Source organism: Dipodomys spectabilis, unplaced genomic scaffold (assembly GCF_019054845.1).
Source record: "Dipodomys spectabilis isolate Male_0828 unplaced genomic scaffold, ASM1905484v1 ptg000039l, whole genome shotgun sequence".
Taxonomy (NCBI): Eukaryota; Metazoa; Chordata; class Mammalia; order Rodentia; family Heteromyidae; genus Dipodomys; species Dipodomys spectabilis.
The window spans coordinates 12,104,000-12,126,443 of record NW_024870716.1 but is presented as its reverse complement, the minus strand read 5'-3'; the positions used below and the strand labels follow the sequence as shown (position 1 = coordinate 12,126,443).

The following is a 22,444-nucleotide window of genomic DNA, read 5'->3' as shown; positions in this document are numbered from 1 at the left end:
CCTAAGTATGCCAAAGTTACCAACAACAGCCACCTCTATCTAGGGGCAGGTCATGTTACAAATGTAGGGAAAACAAGTGCATCCAGCCATCGAAGAAAATGTCCCCAACCACGGCTTCCCGATAGAGAAAGACTAAAACTACATACGGCTTAGCATACAACAAATCCCATCTCTGTCCCCTGAATTTCCCCTAATTTTATTCATTAGAAGGGGATTAAAAAAAGACTTAAAGAGCACTTTACAGCAGCATTCAGCTTTCCTATGAAATACTCAGCATCTTAAATATTATGTACACTTCTTTTTTTTCCTTTTTCTTATTTGTAGTAAGTAGACACTGGCTTTAGAGTTTGTGGGACTAAGGAGGGAAAAGAAAAACCATTCAAAAAAACTATTCTAGAAAATGTCTTTTGGCAGAATAGCAGGGATCCAAGTTCAAAAGAAGAGGGTCAGTTGGTTGCTTGTGGTCTCTGCAAACTTCCGATGGCTTCTGCGTGGGCCTCGGTCACCATTCCTGAGTAGAGATGGGCAGAGGCTCTGGGCCCGGCTCCTCCGGCTTGTCAGTGCTGGCTTTCTTATTGCTGCAACAGGGCTTGAACAGATGGGTATCGATGAGGACTTCCCCAAAGCGGCCTTTATAGATGATCCCACAACATATTTTCTGTCTAAAAGGAAAAAGAAAAAAGAAATACTAATAAAGCAAAAATAAAACAAAGAAAGGAAAGGAGGGAGGGAAGGAAACCTACCCACCATTTTAACTAGTCCAACATGATCAAAAGACTCACTTTCCACAGTATTACCAACTCCCACATGATAGGGATCCTGGAAGAATGTAGCTAGGAAACTGAGATTTGTATTTCCAAGATTATAGAAATATTTGAACATGTTTTTATTTAATGAGTTATTTCTCTCTGCGTGTATGTGTGTGCACACTTGCACTCACCTAGGCTAACCCTGGGGCTTGGGCTTGGACTCAGGACCTGGGCACTGTCCCTGAGCTTTTGGGCACAAGGCTAGCACTCTCCCATTTTGAGCCACAATACCACTCAGGCTTTTCTGGTGGTTAACTGGAGGTAAGAGCCTCACTGACTGAGCTTCGATGGGCTTTGCATGCTCAAATCTCAGCCTCCAGTGTAGCTAGGATTATAGACATGAGCCACCTGCACCAAGCTTGTTTTCTACTTTTTTCCCCCCACCTTTCTGGAGTCTTTTTTTTTTTTTTTTTGCAATTTTTTTAAATTGTGATTAATTTTATTGAGATTTATTGTGATTACATACATTTCACAAATTTCACTGTATTATTGGATAGTGATACTTAGTTAAAGTCACAAACACATTGTAACCTTTGTGGAGCAAATTGCCTCTGTCTTGGTCCATGAAGTTTGAGTTCCATGAGCTTTGACAATACAGTTATTTCTTCCATATCAGGTGATATGTACATTCCTTTTGCATAGCGTCATCTGTTCCCTCTTTCCCATTCATTCCCTCCCTCCCATCACTGCCATTGAGTTGCTTAGTTTGTTTTAATCAATGACCAGTGCAGCTGATGGGTCCCGCTGTTGTATGTTTTCCCCTGTTTCCCTCTGGGACTGTGTCCTCCTCCTAGTTTCCCTCCAATGTGCACATATATACCATGTATGTGGTCAACAGCATGGGGTCATTTAGTAATGATTTGACCAGATGAGTGGAGGACCTTGTTTCTCGAGTCTTGTTTGTTGTATGTTTTCTACTTTAATGGCTAGGTAATTGATACTTGTATGTGGAGTGAAGAAAGAATTCAAGTAGAATTCTTCCATATTTATTCCATGCTTTGGAACATATCCTAGCAATTTTTTTTTTTTACTTCACCCATCATATATCATGTAACAAGTCTGTGGGAGTGTGTGATATTTTCTGTTACTCACCTTTTCCAATATGTAAGATCTAAAAAGGAAAAAACTGGTGTCCTGTTAGAGCCAGAAGCCATCTCTGTATCTGAACCGTCATCTGATTGGTTACTATAACAAGGAGACTGAGCTGGCGAGGCACTTGAGGTGGTACTGTGGGCATCAGAATCTGCAATAAAAACAAACAAAACAAAACAAAAATCTTCCACTTTATTATGTCTAAGAGCTACTACAGGGGCTGAAACACTCCCAACAAATCCCTTGGTAAGCATACTATTTTTTTTCCCTACTGGTCTTGGGGCTTGAACTTGGGGCCTAAGCACTGTCCCTTGAGCTTCTTTTTGCTCAAGGCTAGCACTCTGCAACTTGAGCCATAGGTCCAGTTCTGGTTTTTTTCTGTGACTAACTGGAGATCTAAGTCTCAGACTTTTCCTGCCCAGGCTGGCTTTGAACTGTGATCCTCAGCTCTTAGCCTCCTGAGAAACTAGGATTACAGGCATGAACCTGCAACTGGCTAAATATACATTTTCTTTCGTTCTTTCTTTCTTTTTTTTTTGGTCCAGTCGTGGGGCCTGAACTCTGGGCCTGGGCGCTGTCCCTCAGCTCTTCAGCTCAAGGCTAGCACTCTACCACTTGAGCCACAGCGCCACTTCCGGCTTTTTTCTTTTTGCTTATGTGGTGCTGAGGAATCGAACCCAGGGCCTCAGGCATGCCAGGCAAGTGCTCTACCACTGAGCCACCTTCCCAGCCCCATCTTTCTTTCTTTTTTTGCCGGTCGTGGGGGCTGAACTCTGGGTCTGGGCGCTGTCCCCCAGCTCTTCAAGCTCAAAGCTAGCGCTCTAACAGTTGAGCTACAGCGCCACTTTTGGCTTTTTCTGCTTATGTGGTGCTGAGGAATCAAACTCAGGGCGGCCTCAGGCATGCAAGGCAAACACTATCACTGAGCCACCTTCCCAGCCCTAAATATACATTTTTTAAAAGAACACATTTTTGTCCTAGACTGGGAAACTTGCTATCTGATGCTTGCTTTTGTTCACTGGTTGGTGCTCTACCACCCGAGCCACATCTTCAGCCCAAGAGTAATTTTTTTGTTGGTCATGGGGCTTGAACTCAGGGCTTAGGCACTGTCCCTGAGCATTTTCACTCAAGGGTAGTGCTCTACTACTTTGAGCCACAGTGCCACTCTGGGTTTTCTGGTGGTTAACTGGAACAAGAGTGTTATGGACTTTCTTGCCTAGGCTGGCTTCATACTGTGATTCTCAGATCTCAGCCTCCTGAAGTAGCTAGTATTATAGGCGTGAGCCTCCAGCACCTGCTAAGAACAGAATTTGTTTTCGGTGTCAATACTGAGCCTTGAACTAAGTAAGGCTCTCCCTTAGCTTTATCACTAAAACCTTAGTTATCACTTCATAACCAAGATAAAATTAAAGTTGCATGTGCCAGTACGAAGGCTTGAACTAATGGACCCATGCTCTTTTTTTTTTTTGGTCCGGTCGTGGGGCCTGAACTCTGGGCCTGGGCGCTGTCCCTCAGCTCTTCAGCTCAAGGCTAGCGCTCTACCACTTGAGCCACAGTGCCACTTCCGGCTTTTTTCTTTTTGTTTATGTGGTGCTGAGGAATTGAACCCAGGGCCTCAGGCATGCAAGGCGAGCGCTCTACCACTGAGCCACCTTCCCAGCCCATGACCATGCTCTTGCTTGGCTTTTTCACTCAAGAATAATGCTGTACCACTTGAGCCATACAGCTCATTTCCAGATTTTTGTTTTTGCTCAAGGCTAGCACTCTACCACTTGAGCCACATTCTACTTCTGACTTTGTTGTGGTTAAGTTTCATGAGCCACAGGCAGTGGCTCACACCTGTAATCTTAGCTACTCAGGAGGCTGAGATCTGAGGATCATGTTGAAAGCCAACCTGGACAGCAAAGTCCGTGAGACTTTTTGTTGGTGGTGGTGGTCATGGGGCCTGAACTCTGGGTGTGGGTGCTACCTCTCAGCTCTTCAGCTCAAGGCTACCACTCTACCACTTGAGCCACAGCGCGGCCTTTTCTGTTTACATGGTGCTGAGGAATCGAACCCAGGGCCTCATGCACGCGTGGCAAGCACACTACCACTGAGCCACCTCCCCAGACCCCCGAGACTCTTATCCCCAATAAGCCACCAAAAAAACGGAAGTGGCAATATGTCTCAAGTAGTAGAGTACTAGCCTTGACTTGAAGAACTAAGGCACAGCGCCCACGCTGAGTCCAAGTCCCACAACCAAAAAAAAAAGTATCATGAACTTTCATGTCAGGCTGGCTTCCAACTGCGATCCTCAGATCTCAGCCTCCTCGGTAGCTAGAATCACAGATGTGAGCCCCAAAAGACACATAACCATTTAGCTCCTTTCCTTAGGGCCATGTGAGAGTCTGAGTCTCATTTGATATTTTCCCATATTCAGTCACACTGTTTACTGCTAATTCCATCATCTGCTTTTTCCTTATTAGAACAAGGTAGGTGTACACCCAGTGCCTACACCTCAATGAATGACCGCAGCCCAAGCACCGAATTCAGGGAACTTTAAAATCTGCTCTATGTGTACTTGATATATATCACACTTCCCTTTGGAGATGAGCTTCATGAAAAATCCTGTTTCTTAGCCAGATGCTGGTGGCTTACATCTGTCTGTAATCCTAGCTAATCTCAGGAGGCTAAAATCAGAGTATCAGGGTTCAAACCAGGAAAGTCCACAAGATGTTTATTGCTAAAAGTGGAAAAAGTGTATCTGTGGCCCAAGTTGTAGAGCCTTGAGCAAAAAAAGCTCAGGAACCATGCCCAGGCCACAAGTTCAATCCTAAGAATGGCATATTCCCCTCACCCCCCAAAAAATCTAATAAATAATCCTATTTCTTTATATAGCATTTCATGGTCATTTATCAGTCACTACTCTGCCCATTTAGCCAATTCTTCCTCTACCAGTCAGTTTAGCAAAACAAATTCTTTGACCTTTTGTTTCAGAATCAAGTAGAAGGCATTTTAGGCAATGGACTCTACGTTAAGACCTCAGTTCCTAGATAGTGCTGGTGACTCACGCCTATAATCCTGGCCTTCTCAGGAGACTGAGATCTAAAGGATTGTGGTTCAAAGTCAGTCCTGGTAGATGGAAAACTCCATCTCCCAAACAACTAGGGGAAAAAGCCAGGCTGAAGGTATGGCTCAAGTAGTTGAACACCAGCTATGAGCAAGCAAGCAGTGAGAACACAAGGCCTTGATTTTAAGGCCCTGTAAAAAAGGAAAGAAGCAGGAAGGTGTTTGGTATAACTGGTCCCTAGCATGCAAGATCCTCAGCCCTGTCAAAAAGGGAACAAACAAGAAGAAAGTTATCTGAATATACCATTCATCAACAACCACCAAAAACAAACTGGAAAACCACTTGGTATACCAAGGTTTGAAACTTACTGTGACGTTTAAACTCCTTCTGCAGTTTACTGATCTGGTTGCTCTTTATCCTGTTTCCAGATAGAGTTTTCACTTTCTTTGGTTTCAAGGTAGTCTTTAGGCTGGGACCTGCTCTGGCATCTACCACCTGGAAGAAAATAATGAATATTTAATGTTACCTAAGCATTGATACCAGTGTATATATCTCTTGGTTCAGGCGTAACTCTATTTTTTGGGTGGGGGGTCTGGTCGTGGGGCCTGAACTCTGGGCCTAAGCGCTGTCCCTCAGCTCTTCAGCTCAAGGCTAGCGCTCTACCACTTGAGCCACAGTGCTACTTCCTGCTTTTTTTCCTTTTTGCTTATGTGGTACTGAGGAATCGAACCCAGGGCCTCATGCATGCAAGGCAAGCGCTCTACCACTGGGCCACCTTTCCAGCCCCCAGCCTAACTCTATTTGAAAAGCATAATATTATATTGAAAGAATGTTTGAGGTAGAATGCCAAGACTGTATCATCCTAGCTTCTCTGAATGGTAAGAGATGAGGGTTGCAATTCCAAGACAGCCCCAGCAAAGAAAGTCCTTTAAATACTTTCTATTTTTTGTTGGTCATGGGGCTTGAACTTGGGACCTGGGCACTGTCACTGAACTCTTTTGCTCAAGGCAAATGCTTTACCACTATGAGCCATATGGCCCCTTTCCAGTTTTTTTTGGTGGTTAACTGGAGAGGTAAGAGTCTCATGGGCTTTCGTGTCCAAGCTGGCATTGAACTGTAATCCTTGGATCTCAACCTCTTGAGTAGCTAGGATTATAGGTATGAGCCACTAGCACCAGGCTAAATACTTACATTCAAAAGACCAACAAAATGACTGTGGCTCACTTGAGCAAAAAAACTAAAGTCAGCATCTAGGCCTGGAGTTCAAGCCCCACATATACACATGAACAGGAGGAAAGGAGTTTGAAAGTCAAAGTATATTTTTAATCATTATATAATATTAAGTAATAAATGCCATCTACTACTTTTTTTTTTTTGGTTGGTTGTGGGGCCTGAACTCTGGGCCCCACTCTTACTCACTTTAATAAAAAAGTAGTAGATGGGGCTGGGAAGGTAGCTTAGTGGTAGAGTGCTTGCCTTGCATGCATAAGGCCATGGGTTTGATTCCTCAGCACCACAAAAGCAGAAAAAGCCAGAAGTGGCGCTGTGGCTCAAGTGCTAGAGTGCTAGCCTTGAGCTGAAGAGGTGAGGGACAGTGCCCAGGCCCAGAGTTCAGGCCCCACAACCGACAAAAGAAAAAAAAAAAGTGAATAAGAGTAAGCATCTGCTATATGTATTGGTTAATCATCAGTGGATGACACAACAAAATTAAGAAAAATAAAAAAAGACCAATATTTCTACACAGTATTCGAAAGTTAACAACAACAACAAAAAGCTTAATATACCAGATACAGGTGGCTTACACCTATAATTCTAGTTACTCAGGAAGCTGGAGTCTGAAGATCCTAGTTCAAAGCCAGCACAGAGCAAGTGTACAGACTGGACATTATCCAGCAAAAAGCCATGCTGGAGGTGAGTCAAGTGGTAGACCAGAGCCAGCCAGGAGCAAAAATGTCTAGTGAGACACTGACTTCAAGCCCCAATACCAGCACACACACAGAAAAAGGTATGTGGATACATAAAATTAGAATTGAAAAAAAAAAAAAAAGGGAACGAACATGATTCCAGTTTTTTTTTGATCCGGCTGGTAATTTCTTCCATCTTTTGACAAGCAAAACACAGGCATTGCAGATGTCTCCTGAACGGGTTTCATGCAACCTGATAAAGAAAACAAACCTGGATCAGGCTCCTTTACCTTTAAGAATTCATGCAAGTTCACTTCTCCCAGAAAACCATCTAACCATCCATTTGTAGTCCCAAGATGCAAGTTCTCATCATGCTAAATAATCTTATTCCACTGTTTGAAATATAATTAGCCTCTATAGGACCAATAACTATTCTATTTCAATCTGCTAGCTTAAAAATAAAGAACAAAAGCACATAAATAATGGTTTTTTGTTTTTTTTTTGGGTCCGGTTGTGGGGCCTGAACTCTGGGCCTGGGCACTGTCCCTTAGCTCTTCAGCTCAAGGCTAGCGCTCTACCACTTGAGCCACAGCGCCACTTCTGGCTTTTTTCTTTTTGCTTATGTGGTTCTGAGGAATCGAACCCAGGGCCTCAGGCATGCAAGGCAAGTGCTCTACCACTGAGCCACCTTCCCAGCCCCAAATAATGTATTTTTTAAATTAAGTACCAGTAAAACTTTGGTCCTACAAGAGACTCTGGTCACAGTGGTTTTGAAGAATGCAGTCAAATCTTTCTTAGAATATACATATACTTCATTAAGTTAGGTAACAAAATGTCACTCTGAAAGTAAAAATAGAGCCAGGGTACTGGTGGCTCACTCCTGTAATCCTAGCTACTCAGGAGGCTGGGAGCTGAGAATCAAGGTGCAAAGCCAGCCTGAGCAGGAAAATTCATAAGATTCTTATCTCCAATTACCTATCAAAAAGCCAGAAGTGAAGTTCTGGCTCAAATGGTAGAGTGCTAGATTTAGCACAAAAGCTTAGAGAGGGGCTGGGAATGTGACTCAGTGGTAAAGTGCTTGCCTTACATGCATGAGACCCTGGGTTTGATTCCTCAGCACCACATAAGCAGAAAAAGCCGGAAGTGGTGCTATGGCTCAAGTGGCAGAGCGCTAGCCTTGAGGTGAAGAGCTCAGTGACAGTGTCCAGGCCCAGAGTTCAGGCCCCATGACTGACAAAAATAAAAAGCTTAGAGATAGCACCCAAGCACCAAGTTCAAGCCCCAAGACTGGCACAAAAAAGAATTAATTAAAAAATAATGTGCTATGATATTCCAGTTGCATGCTAGAGGATTTTTGGTTGTTTTTTTGCCAGTCCTGGGTCTTGAACTCAGGACCTGGTCACTGTCCTGAGCTTCTTTTGCTCATGGCTACCACTTTACCACTTGAGCCACAGTACCACTTCCAGCTTTTTCTGTATATGTGGTACTGAGGAATCAAACCCAGGGCTTCATGCATGCTAGGCAAGCACTATATCCCTAAGCCATTCTCAGCTCTGCTAGAGGATTTTTGTAGCTGTGTGGAGAAAAAAAAGAAAAGAAAAGAAAAGATCAATAGCAGGTTCTAAAACTCTTTTCCTCACAAAACTTGTCTGTATACATATTAGAGTACTGATACATGTAACATCAGAACTGAAGAAAAATTCAATTTGCAAAGACATAAATGGTACTGTTAACCTTCTAAATAATTACCATGTTATAATGAATAATAAATGATCAATGGGGCAGTGGTGGCTCATGCTTGTAATGCTACTTACTCAGGAAGCTGAGATCTGAGGATTAAGGTTCAAAACCAATACAGGCAGAAAAGTCTGTGATACTCTTATTTCAATTATCCGGCAAAAAAAAAAACAAAACAAGAAATACCGAGTGTGGTGTGGCTCTACTGGTAGCATGCCAGCCTTGAGCTAAAAAACCTTAATGACAGTATGTGTGGCCCTGAGTTCAAGCCACAGGATTGGCATAAAAGGAAAAGAAATAAAAATGATCCAGTAAAATTAACTTCTAACATGGAAAATGGGCTCAACATAAACTTTTTTTTTTTTTTTTGTCGGTCGTGGGGCTTGAACTCTGGGCCTGGGCCCTGTCCCTCAGCTCTTCAGCTCAAGGCGAGCGCTCTACCACTTGAGCTACAGCGCCACTTCCGGTTTTCTGGTGGTTTATTGGAGATAGGAGTCTCACGGTCTTTCCTGCCTGGGCTGGCTTTGAACCGCGATCCTCAGATCTCAGCCTCCTGAGTAGCTAGGATTACAGGCGTGAGCCACCAGCGCCTGGCCTAAACTTTTTTTTTTTAAACCAGATAGTTGTGGGAAAATACGTTCCATATTACTGAATAGAGGTAAGATAATCAAGTAAAACAATAAGGATGCAGGCGAGAATACCTTGATAATTTCAGGAAAGAACACTATCAATATCTTCCTTGGCAAGTTAGGTTAAAATGTATCTCTAGATAGGTGCTGGTGGCTCATACCAGTAATCCTAGCTATTCAGAAGGGTAAGATCTAAAGATCACAGTTTAAAGCCAACCTGGGCAGAAAAGTCCATGAGACTCTTATCTCCAATTAACTGGAAGTGGTGCTGTGGCTCAAGTGGTAGAGCACTTGCCTTAAGCTGAAGAACTGAGGGACAGCACTCAGGCCCAGAGTTCAAGCTCCACAACCAGTAACAACAACAAAAAATATCTCTACTGCCTAGAAAGACAATGCAGAGGAGGTGGCGCTGTAGTTCAAGCTGAAGAGCTGAGGGACAGTGCCCAGGTCCAGAGTTCAAGCCCCATGACCCACAAAACAAGACAAAAAAACAATGAAATTAATTTGGGCTGGGAAGGTGGCTCAATGGTAGAACCCAATGCAAGAAGCGTTGGGTTCGATTCCTCAGCACCACATAAGCAGAAAAAGCCAGGAGTGGTGCTGTGGCTCAATTGGTAGAGCGCTAGCCTTGAGCTGAAGAGCTGAGGGACAGCGCCCAGGCCCAGAGTTTAGGACCCATGACTTGGGGGAAAAAAAAAAAAGACAAAGCAGAAAAAAAATTTTGGGACAGCTATTAGAGAGAATAAGGGGGAAAAATGTAAAATGTACCTATGGTGAAATTTTAAAAAAAGGATCTGTCTTAAACTATACTGAGCTTCCTAACTAACTTGACAGTAACTAGTGCTAACTGGGAGCCAATGTCTCATGCCTGCAATCCTAGCTACTCAGGCTAAGATCTGAGGAGCACGGTTCAAAACCAGCTTGGTTAGGAAAGTTTGTGGAACTCTGGTCTACAATTAAGCACAAAAAGCCAGAAGAGCTGTGTGGGTCAAGTGATAAGAGTATTAGCCTTGAGCAAAAAAGCTCAGGAAAGCCTGGTGCTGGTAGCTCACACATGCAATCCTAGCTAGGAAGCTGATATTTGAGGATCATGGTTCAAAGACAGCATGGCAGTAAAGTCCCTGAGACTCTTCTCTCCAATTAGTCACAGAAAAAGCCAGAAGTGGCACTGTGGCTCAAGTGATAGTGGGTTAACTTCAAGCGAAAGGAGCCCAGGGACAATTATCTGGATTAATTTTAAGATTAGGATCTTTTAAAGGCTAGATTAAAAAATAAGTGATATGAATTATTAGCACACTGCTGTAATTGCTTTGCTCAGAAATATTTCCTTTTCTGTAATTGTTTTTCTCTGTAAGAATGGTATAAACATCAGCTGGGCACCGGTGGCTCCTGCCTATAATCCTAGCAACTTAGGAGGGTGAGATCTGAGGATCACAGTTCAGAACCAGTGTGGGCAGAAAAGTTCCTTTGAGACTCTTATCTCCAATAAACTACTCAAATAAGTCAGGAAGTGGCCCTGTGGCTCAAGTAGTAGAGCACTAGCCTTGAGTACAGAGAGGCTCAGGTACCAAACCAGTCCCTGAGTTCAAGCCCCAGAACCTGCAAAAAATAAATAACAATAAAAGAGAAAGGTGTAGACAGATCAACTTATCTTACCCAAAGCAGCTTTGGAAATCCTTCTCATAGCGTTTACTGTCAGTGAATCGAGAACTTGATGACTTAGCTCTGCAAATACAGCAGCCCTCTATACTGCGGTACATCTTTGGCTTGTGAAAACCAAACATCTTTTCTTCTAGGTGAAGGTCTATAAAGTCAAGAAAATGGACACAACTTTATTTGAAACCACATATCAAGAAACCACACCACCCCCAAAGCACCATAATATTTCCTGACCAAGTCAAACATGCAGGATCTGGTAAGATCTTCTAAATTTCCTTCTACTTCTTAGTGTCTAGTGGTATATGTATAAAGAGAAAAACACTGGAAATGCAGAGAGAACTTTTGTCTTGCTGTGTTCTCTTAGAGATAGAACCAAGGACACTGGACATGGGAGGCAAGCACTCTACCGCTGTGCTTTGTCTCCAGCTCTAAAATTGGTTAAAAAAAAAAAAAATTAGTTCTTGCTGGGTGCCTGTGGCTCATACAGGTAATCCTAGCTACTCTGGAGGCTGAGAGCCAAAGATAGAAGTCAAAGCCAGCACAGTCAGGAAAGCCTGTGACACAGTTATCTCCAAGTAACCACCAGAAAAAGGGATGTAGATCAAGTGGCAGAACCCCAGGTGTGAGCAAAAAGTCCTAAGCAAGTGCCTGAGGCCCTGAGTTCAAGCCCCAATACTTAACATTTAAAAATGAAAGTTCAGGCTGGGAATGTGGCTGACTGGTAAAGAACTTGCCCAACAGGCCTGGGTTCAATTCCTCAGTACCACATACACAGAAAAAGCCAGAAGTGGTGCTATGGCACATGGTAGAGTGGTAGCCTTAAGCAAAAGAACCCCAGGGACAGCCGGGCGCTGGTGGCTCACACCTGTAATCCTAGCTACTCAGGAGGCTGAGATCTGAGGATCACAGTTCAAAGCCAGCCCAGGCAGAAAAGTCCATGAGACTCTGATCTCCAATAAACCACTAGAAAACTGGAAATGGCGCTGTGGCTCAAGAGGTAGAGCACTCGCCTTCAGCTGAAGAGCACAGGGACAGCGCCCAGGCCCAGAGTTCAAGCCCCACGACCAAGGAAAAAAAAAAAAAGAACCTCAGGGACAGTGCCCAAGCCCTGAGTTCAAGTCCCAGGACTGGCTAAATAAGTACATAAAAATGTAAGAGCATATAAATAAGGTCAATCCTATTCTAACTTAATGAGATTATGAAGACAGGGAATAGACATTATCACTCTTTACATTTAATTCAATATACCTAAGTTTACTTTGCATAACATAAATGAGAAAGAACCAAAGGAACATTACAGAAGACTTTTTTCTATCCAGCTGTGGTATGGCAAGCCTGTAATCCCCTGAGGGTGGGGGTGGGAGGGAAATCTGGTAAACACAGTGAAACCCAGTTGAACCAACCAACTAACCAAAACAACAAAAAATGCTTTTTGATCATCTTGAAGTTTAAAATTGATTATATACAGATGTATTTTGTGTGTATATACATGATTCATGTATATATATATACAGACACGCACACATACATACTTATGTGTATACACACATAGTAGCTGTTAGCTTTTAATACTTTTTAATATGGAACCAGGTGAAACGAACTTTGCCACCTATTTTGTGACTTATTTATTGCCAGTACTGGCACTTGAACTCAGAACCCAAACACTGTCTTTAAAGGCACAGCTCCACTTCCAGCTTTTTGGTTCTTAATTAGAGGTAAGAATCTCATAGAATTTTCTGCCCAAGCTGACTTCAAATCTTGATTCTCAGATCTCAGCCTCCTGAGTAGCTAGGATGAAAAGTGTGACTATGACTAGCACCCAGATTAGAAAAGACCTTGAAATGACAGAATGGGAAAAGGAAGAAATAAAAAACACACGTGATCACATGCTGTGGGAATCCCTGATTGATCATTTTAGTCAATCACATACTCTTAGTCACCTTTGTAGGTAAGGTACAGGATTCTGGTCCATACCAGCCTTGTAACTAGAGCAACACTTTTCAACATTCTTCATAAAGGGTCAATAGAACTGAGTGTTTCGTGTTTTTCTGCTGCTATGTCACTTGCTTGCAATTATTTCCCAATAATGAGACTATTTTATCAGCACTTACAAAGAGCCATGAGTAATAAAACCTTAATGTTTGTTTTCATCTGCTTCTAACTATCTGCCTACTTCCCAGCATTCAAAGTTCTGAATATAAATGCACCCCCTCCCCCCAGTGGCTCACACCAGTAATGCTAGCTACTCAGGAGGCTGAGATCTGAGGATCCAAGTTAGAAAAGCCAGCCTGGACAGGAAAATCAACCAAAAAGTGGTTAGTGGAACTGTAGAACTGGCACAAAAAATAAATAAATCCCAGCCTACCACCTTAGCTACTCCGGAGGCTGAGATCTAAGGTTGGCTGTTTGAAATCACTTGGGGCAGAAAAGTCTCAGACTCCTATCTCCAATGAACCAGCAAAAAAGAAAAAAGCAGGAGGTAGGGCTGGGAAGGTGGCTCAGTGGTAGAGTGCTTGCCTTGCATGCCTGAGGCCCTGGGTTCGATTCCAAAGCACCACATAAGCAAAAAGAAAAAAGCCAGAAGTGGCGCTGTGGCTCAAGTGGTAGAGCGCTAGCCTTGAGCTAAAGAGCTGAGGGACAGCGACCAGGCCCAGAGTTCAGGCCCCACGATTGGACCCCTCCCAAAAAAAAGCAGGAGGTAGAGGTGTGGTTCAAGCAGTACAGCCAGCCTTGAGTGAAAAAGGCAAGTGAGAGCATGAGGCCTTGAGTTCAAGAGCGATTCCAGGGAGTGAGAAAGTTGGATTTATGAATTTTCTTGTAAAAGGCAGGAATAATGAGCAGTACAAAATGCAAATTGTAAGTGAAGGGCAAGAGCTCCACTTCTGCTTCTGTCTTAGAAATAAGAAGTCCCTTCTAATTTCATTTGCCCCTTGGGAAACATTGAGATGAAATCTCACTTCTCTTCTGAAGTACATGAAAATACCACTGTGTATTGTTTCTTCCTGCCTTTACTGGAGTTTGAACTCCAGGCTTTGCATGCCTCTTGGGCTTTTTCCATTTCCAAGGTGACAATGTTAAGAAGGGGGTATTGATGGCACACAGATCTGATCTGACTCAAACTTCAAGAAATAGACTTAATGTGTTTCACCCCCTGCCTCCTTTATCATCTCTAAAATAGGGATAAATCTTAACTTTTGAAAATCTGTGAAATACTAGCACATGGCTGGTAGTCAGCTCTGATACTGTGTGTGTGCGTGCATGCGCATGCATGTACACACACACACACACTCATGCATGCACATGCGTGCACCAGTATTGGGATTTGAGCTCAAGGCCTGGCGCTGTTCCTGAGCTTTTGTGCTCAAAGATAGGCAAAATTACAGGTGTGAGCCACCAGTGCCCAGCTGGAAGTTTTTTTCAATTTATAATTTTGCCTTCTGTTTGGGCAGTTAGTTTGCCAAAATTGCTAATACCCTTAATACTCTTATTGGTACTTCTCAGCACACAGCTCTTGATCCAACTTGTCCTTTTTGCCCTAAATAGATACTGCCAGGCACCAGTGACTCATGCCTATAGTCCTAGCTACCCAAGAGCCTGAGATCTGAGGATCATGATTTGAAATCAGTCAGGCAGGAAAATCCTTGAGATTCTTAATCTCCAATTAACCAGAAAAAAGCCAGAAGTGGAGCTGTGGCTCAAGTGGTAGAGCAACAACCTCAAGGGAATTAAGCCAAGCCAAAGCACAAGGCCCTGAGTTTGACCCTAGTATCAGCACAAAAATTATTTATAAACTATACAACTTAAGGATGGGGATAGGAAGACAAAAACTGGGAGAGCCAAAGAAGGGGAGACATTGTACAAAAAGAAATGCACTCTTTACCTGACTTATGTAACTGGAACCCCCCTGTACAACACACCTTTAGAATTCAACTTTAAAAAATAAAAAATAAGGGGCTGGGAAGGAGGCTCAGTGGTAGAGTGCTTGCCTTGCATGCATGAGGCCCTGGGTTCAATTCCTCAGCACCACATAAACAGAAAAAGCTGGAAGTGGTGCTGTGGCTCAAGTGGTAGAGCACTAGCCTTGAGCTGAAGAGCTGAGGGACAACGCCCAGGCCCAGAGTTCAGGTACCATGACTGGCAAAAAAACAAACAAAAATTAAAAATTATAAAAAAATAAAAAATAAGTGTGGAAATCAATTACTCTCTTCCTTTTCTCTCTATGAAGTTATCAAGTCTAGCTTCAGGAGAATAACTAAACTCCTTGACAAAGAACAAAAGGCTATTTCCAGGCTGCCCAAGAACGCTAAAACCACCTTTGTTGCCACCTTAATAAGGTCCTTTGGCTGGTATTTGTCTGGAGACTACCACCTCTCTATTCTCTCAGCCTGCAAAACTAAATTATCTTGCAATATTTCCCCAACCCTTTCTTAGAACACTGATCTAAAAAGATTTCACTTATTTATTTACTGTATTATCTCCTAGGTTATTTCAATAGCCGTTGCAGGGGTTACTAACCTGTTACAGGAAGAAAGTCTTAGGTTACAGCCAGGTGTTGTCTACACACAGTCCACAGAAACAGGTGGAATCTGCTAACGATGGAAAAAGAATTGGGATAGCCAAGATGAATCTGAAAGGCATGAATGGGAAACAGTGCCCACAATAAAGAGAAAAGCACAATCTGAAAGAGGTTATTTTTTTTTAACATTTGGTCTATGGATTTTTGTAGAAAAACAAAAGTTGTCCTGATGTAGCCAGGCTCGATGACTCACACCTGTAATTCTAGCTACTCAGGAGGCTGAGGTTGGAGGATCACAGCTTGAAGCCAGCCCAGACAGGAAAGTCCATGACACTCATCTCCGCTTCACCACCAAAATGCCAGAAGGGAAGCTGTGGTTCAAGTGGTAGAATGCTAGCTAGCCCTGAACAAAAAAGCTCAAGGGACAACATAAATTATTTCTGGAAATGCATACCAAATGAATTACTATGGAGAAAAAAAATGAATGAAATGTCCATCTATTTTCATAACTGGTAGAAACTAGTTTGTGCTATTTCAAGAGGGAGTGTGGGGAGGAAGAATTAGTCCCAAATCTAGAGAAGTTAGTATCAAGATGAGTTACTTCAAGCGGGGTGCACTGGTAGCTTACAAGTGGGGTCCTTGCTACTCGGAGGCAGAGATCTGAGGAAAACAGTCTAAAAGTCAGCCAGGGATAAATCAGTGAGGCTCTTACCTCCAATTAAACAGCAAAGAACTAGAAGTGGAGCTGTGGCTCAAGTGGTACAGCACCAGCATTAAGGGGGGAAAAAAAGGAAAAAAAAGCTTACAGGACAGCAACTAGGCCCTGAGTTAAACGCAGGAGTGGGGGTGGTAGGGGAGGAAGGAAAAGTTCCTCAATTCAGTGTGTACTAACATTACCAAAGTTAAAAAAAAAATCAATCAGGTGATTGTTATAATAAATGATGAAGCTTACAGTACACAGAAACAGACACGATTTAATCCATTATACTTGAACCAGTAACTGCAAGCAAACATACCTCCCTGCCTTTCTTCTGGACTTGATTTCCAGATTATTCCCCTAATACTAAAAACTTTACTTGCAGATACAATGAAAAGAAAAGCTGGTGAAACCAAGGTATTTTCAACTTAAATCCCCACAGGAAACACAAGGCTAATTCAGAAGGTCGAGAAATCAGGAAGAAAGAACACAACCTTTTCTGGGTCTTTCAGGGACTTTTTTTAAAAATGTAAAAAACGATTGAATAAGAATTGGAAAAGCTAACAGGAATAAAAGGCAGTCATTCTAGAACTGGTTTCTGGAGGTGGGAGAAGGGACCAAACACATTCTTTCTTTCCACTCCAGGCTTCAGTTTTGTTTTAGTGGGCTGTTTTTTTGTTTGATTTGTTTTGGGTTTTTGTGTGTGTGTGCTGTGTAGGGGGCTTGAACTCAGGGCCTCACACTCTAGCTTGGCTTTTTTCACCGAAGGCTCATTACCCTTTGAGCCACACCTCCACGTCCAGTTTTTGCTGGCTAACTGGAAATAAGAGTTTCCTAGATTTGCCTGCCCTCTGGTTTCGAACTACCATCCTAAGATAGAGTTTGAACTCAGGGCCTGAGCTTCTTTTGCTCAAGGCTAGTGCTCTAACACTTGAGCCACAGCTCCACTGCTGGCCTTTCCTGAGTTTGTTGGAGGTAAGTCTAACAGACTTTCCTGCCCAGCTGGCTTCGAACTGTGATCCTCAAATCTCAGCCTCCTGAGTAGCTAGCCCAGCTTCCCTATGAAAAGAGAAAATGAAGCGCTGGGAAGGTGGCTCAGTGGTAGAGTGCTTGCCTTGCATGCATGAGGCCCTGGGTTCGGTTCAGCACCACATAAGCAGAAAAAGCCAGAAGCGCGGCTAAGGCTCAAGTGGTAGAGCGCTGGTCTACAGCTGAAGAGCTGGGGGACAGCGCCCAGGCCCAGAGTTCAGGCCCCGCAACTGACAAAAAAAAAAAAAGGAAAAGAAAAGAGAAAATGGCATTAAATACTAAGTGCCAGGTGAGTAAATGAATTAATGTGTCTTCTTAATAGGTTTGTAACATTTTTGTTTTAGGTTTCAAGTCAGCTGAAACTTTCCCCACTGAAAAACTTTTACATGTGTAGTCACTTAATTTTACACATGAAATCACTCATAATCTCTTTGCTGACATAAATATGTGATCATAATTTAAGTTCCACCAGTTATGTTTTCCCAAGGCCTAATCGCTAACAATCCAGTGTCCAAACACATAGAATTAACCCCACTCAGGTGGTATTATACATTCCTTCTGGAAAAGTAATACAAAGAGAAGACCATTGAATTGAGTCCTCGTCTTTGTGTTCTTCCACTCACAAATCATTCGTTTTTATAAGTCATCCTAATATCTAAAAGCAAAATATTTTTCTCTACATGTTATGTTTGAAATTTTCCAGGATCCTGAAATTCTTGCAATAATAGGCCTATGACATGAAAGAAAATAAAGAATCTGTGTGTACTTGCGAAGTACCTTTTAAATACAGGACCCAAAGGAAAGTCAAAGTTCTTAAACCAAGTTTTTGACATGTTTTCTTTCAATTCACTTCAGAAATGTACTAATTCTGGTTGCCTTTCTGTTTGTGATTTGGTCAACCAAAACTTGAGAGGAATGTGTTTACTTAATAAGAACAGGGGGAAAATGGATTTCAACTTGCATGGATTTTTTTTTCTTGGTGTGGCAAAACATCTTAAAGCTGATTCAAACACAGAACTCAGGAAAGGATCAACAGATAGAGTGTTGCTTATCGGATGTCTAGACTGTAGGCAAACCCCAAATACCAAAGAAGCACCCATGTGTCAAACCAGCATAATTTTTGAGCTAAGCCTGGGGCCACATACAAAACAAAAAAAGCTTGAAAAGAAAACCTAGGAGGGGTAACCAGAAGGTCAACTCTAGCTCAAAGGAACTGGGGAGAAACTAGCCCTATTGGGTAGCCATTACCCTAAGCAACTTCCTCTCAGTCCCCTAAATGCTTGCTTCCTTGAGGTAATCTTGAGATAAAAGCAGAGAAAAATGATCAAACACTGAGTCTGGAATACTTTAAGAAAAAAAAAAATCCCCTTTTCCAAATTATCACATAAATTGTTTAAATACCAGCAGCAGGCTTTGCTCTGAACTCCACCAGAAACAACTTCCAGCCCTTCATTTAGATTGGGCAGCTTAAAAACGTGTTGTGTTTTGCAACAATACATTATTAAAAAGGCTTTTCAAGTCGGGCAAACTTCAGTTAAAAAAGCAGGTGCTTTCAGTAAGTCTTTTCATTGACAGGGTCAAATTCATCTTAATTATTCAAAGAATTAGACCGAGCAAAAAGTTGTCTTCACCTTTCTTTCCTTAGGACCATGTGAAAAAGGGGGATTGGATCGCTGCGGCAAAGCGGCTGGCTAAGCAGTCGTCATTCCTTGATTTTCCAAGTGCCTGCAAGTACTGCAAAGTTAGGAAGCAAAAAGAAGTCCGCTGGGGTCCTAGTTCGCAGAACAAACTCTGCACCACTCCAAATCTCCCAACCCAAACAAACCTGCCTTCCCGGCCACACACAAACTAGAAACGGGAACAATCGCCCACAGTGCTCACTTCCTCAGGACAGTCGGGGGGGGGGGAGGCCCAAACTCCCCCACAGTGGTTTTCGGGTGACGCGGGGCAGGGGGCTGGATGTGCCAGCTACCGAGTGGATGGAGGAATCCGCAATCTCCATGTTCGCCGGCTTCCCCCGAACGCCTCCAAATGCCGCCTCCCCGAGGAGGATCGCCCCGATCGCCCCTCCAAACACCCCCCGGGACCCCAGAGCACCCCGCGGCCACCGCGAGCCGCAACAAACAGAAGCGCCCGGGGACGGCGGTAACCGAGGCGTCACACCGAGCTACACAACCTGTGGGAGGAAAAAACCCGAGAGCGAGGAGAGGGGCGACAATGCCCGACAAGAAACGCGCTCCCGCACCCGGGACCCCCGGCGCATCACCGTGACGACCGCAACCTAAAAACTTGAAAACAAAAAGGGGTGGGGGGCATCGACAGTGGCGAGTGAGGCCCTGTGGAGGGCAGGGGTTGCGGCGATCGGGGGTCCCCGCCGGGCTCCCGCTCCCCTCCCCCGCCCCGGAACCGGAGCCCGCCCCGCCCCGCCGCCCCCCGCTGGCGCCGCCCGCAGGCCGCGCCCCCCGCACGCCGCGCGGCCGGCCGGGGCTTGTTCCTCCTCATGGCTTTGCCCTGACGTAATTCAAACATGGCAACAGTTCGACTTCAAAGGCGAATCCACAGACCTCCCAGACTCCCGCCCGGGCCGCCGGTAGCGGGGTCCGTGGCCGCCGGCCTCCCCTTTCTGCCCGGTGCAGCCGCGGCTGCAGTGCGGGGCGCGCTCGCCCCCGGTACCAAGCTCACCCCGCGCTCGCGCTGAAGTTTCCTCCGCCAGGGCTCAGGGGACAAAAGCCCCTCCGCAAAGTCGCCCGAACTTCGGGGTCCGCGGCCGCCCCCCGCCGCGGCCCCAGGCCCGCTCGGGCATTCGCCGCTCTTTGTTTTCCGTCCGCCCCGGCACTGCGTACGTGCGGCCCCGGGGACGGCGGGGCCCGGGGCGGGGGCGGAGGGGGGGAGCGCACTGGCCGACACCCCGCGGGGCCCCGGCGTCCCCGGGCGGCGGACCCCGCTCCCCCGCGGCCGTCGGCTTGTTAGCCAAAGTTCTCCGCGTCCCTGCGAGCGCCGCGCGGGCGGGGCCGCCACTTCTCCACTCCGGCTTTTAAACTGGCGAGACGCCATCATCTGCAAATCACATTGTCCTGCGGGCCGAGCCCCGCGCCCGCCCGCCTGCGTCCCCGCCCCGCAGCGGGGCGTCCGCTCCTAGGCCGGGGCCCCAGGAGCACGTGCTCTGCGGTGCCGAGCACACACACACACACACACACACACGTACACGCGCGCACGCATGCAAGCACACGAACGTGCAAACCCCAGCGGTGCCTTCCTCCGGAGTTCGCTCGCTCCGGCCTCGGCCGAGCAGCTCCGCTCCACCGGCGCCGGGACGTCAGCGCCCGGGCGCCCGCGCCGAGGCTACAGGTGAGCACGCGGCCGCCGGCCAAACTTGGGGCGGGGGTGCCGCGCCCGGTGCCCCCGCCCTGGGCGGCGAGCCCGGCGCGCGTGGCCGCGGGTTGCGGAGGGCGACCGCGTGCCGGCCGCATTGTCGCAGCCGCAGCCCTCCCAAGCCGGGCCAACGCCGCGGCAGCGCGCGCGGCGGGGCGGCCCGACCCCGCTGCCCGGTCCCCGCACCCCGACACGCGCAGGCCCCTACTTCCCCGGGCCCGCAACTTTGCAAGTTTTCTGCACGGCGGCATTCATTGTCCGTCCGTCCCCGTCCGCTCCCGGGCACGGGCTGTGGGAAGAAGCCCGCCGCGCGGGGAGCGACGGAGCGCGGCCTCCCCGCCCGGGCACCCCGCCCCGCGGCCACCCGCTCCCCCCCGACGGAACACTGCGGCTGGGAGTCATTGTCACCTTCGGCGTGGCCGCCGGCCCCGCGCCCCCGCCCTGGACTTTCGGTTTACCTCACGAGCCCGCCCCGGTACACATCCAAACGCGTGCACAAAAGAACTGGGCTCCGGAGTCACGCACACAGCACGCCGCGATGCCACCTCCAAGACAAAACTTCCTGTGTGTGCGCGTGTTTGTGTGTGCGTGCGTGCGGCCAGAGGGGGGAGGGGGAGGCGAAAGGAAAAAAGATCACTCCGACATCAGATCTTCACACCGACAACTTGGCACCACTCAAGTAACGCTCGGGATCACTCACCTCCCACGAGCGGCCGATCCACACGCACTGACGTCCCCGAGGTGCAGCCAGCACCGCCCGGCCAGCCTCCCGCAAGCGCCTGCTCCCCGCCGCCAACCGCCTTGTCTAGAAAGATTGTCTCCTGCAGTTCTGCAGTTGCTACCGCTGGCCGGGAAGGTGTAGATTCCGCTTTCCCACTGCGCGTGCGCCGCCGCCGGGACCAAATTCTCTTGAATCGAGTTTATTTGCATACGGGCGCGCGCGCGTCGTGGGCGGGGGGGGGGGAGAACGCCCGGCGGGCCGGCGTGCGTGCGCGCTCTCGAGGCCTCCATTGTCCTTTTAAGGGGAGCAACCCCTGGGCGCGGGAAACGAGGCAGCGAGGGGGAGACGCGGGGCGGGGACTGCTTACTACGGCGGACGTCCCACAAACAAACGCCTCGCGACTGCGGGCCGCGGTGGAGGGGGTGTGGCGGCGCGACGGTGGCGGAAAGGTCAGCCCGGTACCTGGGGCGCGCTTCCCCCGACACGTTCTGAGGTCTTGCCGCTCCCGTGACTTAATACTTCTAGAAGCTACTTTCGCGGCCCGCACCCGGTGGTGGGGTTCTTGCGAGCACCCTGGCTGAGCTGGTACGAACCCGCCTTTCCTAACGTCTGCTGGAAATGAGCGTCTAAGGTTTGGGGTGGTTTGGTGGTGTTTTTAAATTTTGTCAGTCGTGGGGCTTGAACTCGGGGCCTGGGCGCTGTCGCTATTCGCTTTGGCTCTGGCGCTGCACCACTTGAGCCACGGCGCCACTTCCAGCTTTTCTGTGATGAGTTGCAGATAAGAGTCTCCAGGACTTTCCTGCCGGGGCTGCCTTTGAACCTCGTTCCTCAGGCCTCAGCCTGCTGGGAGTAGCTAGGATGACAGGCGTGAGCCACTGGCGCCCGGATTGATTTTCTTCTTATCTTCCACGTTGGCCATAGATTTCAAGCTACTGGGATGGGAGGGGTTACTTTTTGTGAGAACAGCATGGCTTTCTTAAAAGACTAACTGGTGCACACTCTGGAAGCTGAACTCGCCCATCTCTCCTCCAGGTGCTTGTAAAGGGTTGTTTCACTCCCCCAGAAATCATTCCGCTCACTAGCGAACCTGGGAATTAAGGGAGTTAGTGGAGCGCACACTTTCCCTCGGAATATGTAATAGTCTTAAACCATAAAAGCAAGTATAGACCCAGAAAAAAAAAAAGATGAAATAAAACTCAAATGCAAAGCAGGAAAGAAAACATATAAGTA

General features: G+C 46.4%; 1 protein-coding gene across 6 annotated transcripts; it reads right to left on the bottom strand.

The window, feature by feature from the left end:
* Positions 1 to 318: 318 nt before the first annotated feature.
* Sinhcaf (SIN3-HDAC complex associated factor) lies at positions 319 to 21,367 on the bottom strand. 6 transcript variants are annotated; one of them, XM_042677589.1, is made up of 7 exons: positions 21,194 to 21,280; positions 15,395 to 15,506; positions 10,877 to 11,024; positions 7,008 to 7,107; positions 5,319 to 5,445; positions 1,902 to 2,052; positions 319 to 662 (listed from the first exon to the last, which is right to left on the bottom strand). In XM_042677589.1, the coding sequence occupies exons 3-7, from the start codon at positions 11,002 to 11,004 to the stop codon at positions 503 to 505; spliced, it is 666 nt and encodes a 221-aa protein (XP_042533523.1). In that variant the 5' UTR covers positions 11,005 to 11,024; positions 15,395 to 15,506; positions 21,194 to 21,280; the 3' UTR covers positions 319 to 502. The 6 variants fall into 6 exon arrangements, with proteins under 6 accessions (XP_042533523.1, XP_042533525.1, XP_042533522.1 ...); XM_042677591.1 differs by lacking the exon at positions 21,194 to 21,280 and adding an exon at positions 19,804 to 19,889; XM_042677588.1 differs by lacking the exon at positions 21,194 to 21,280 and adding an exon at positions 18,753 to 18,843.
* Positions 21,368 to 22,444: the final 1,077 nt, after the last annotated feature.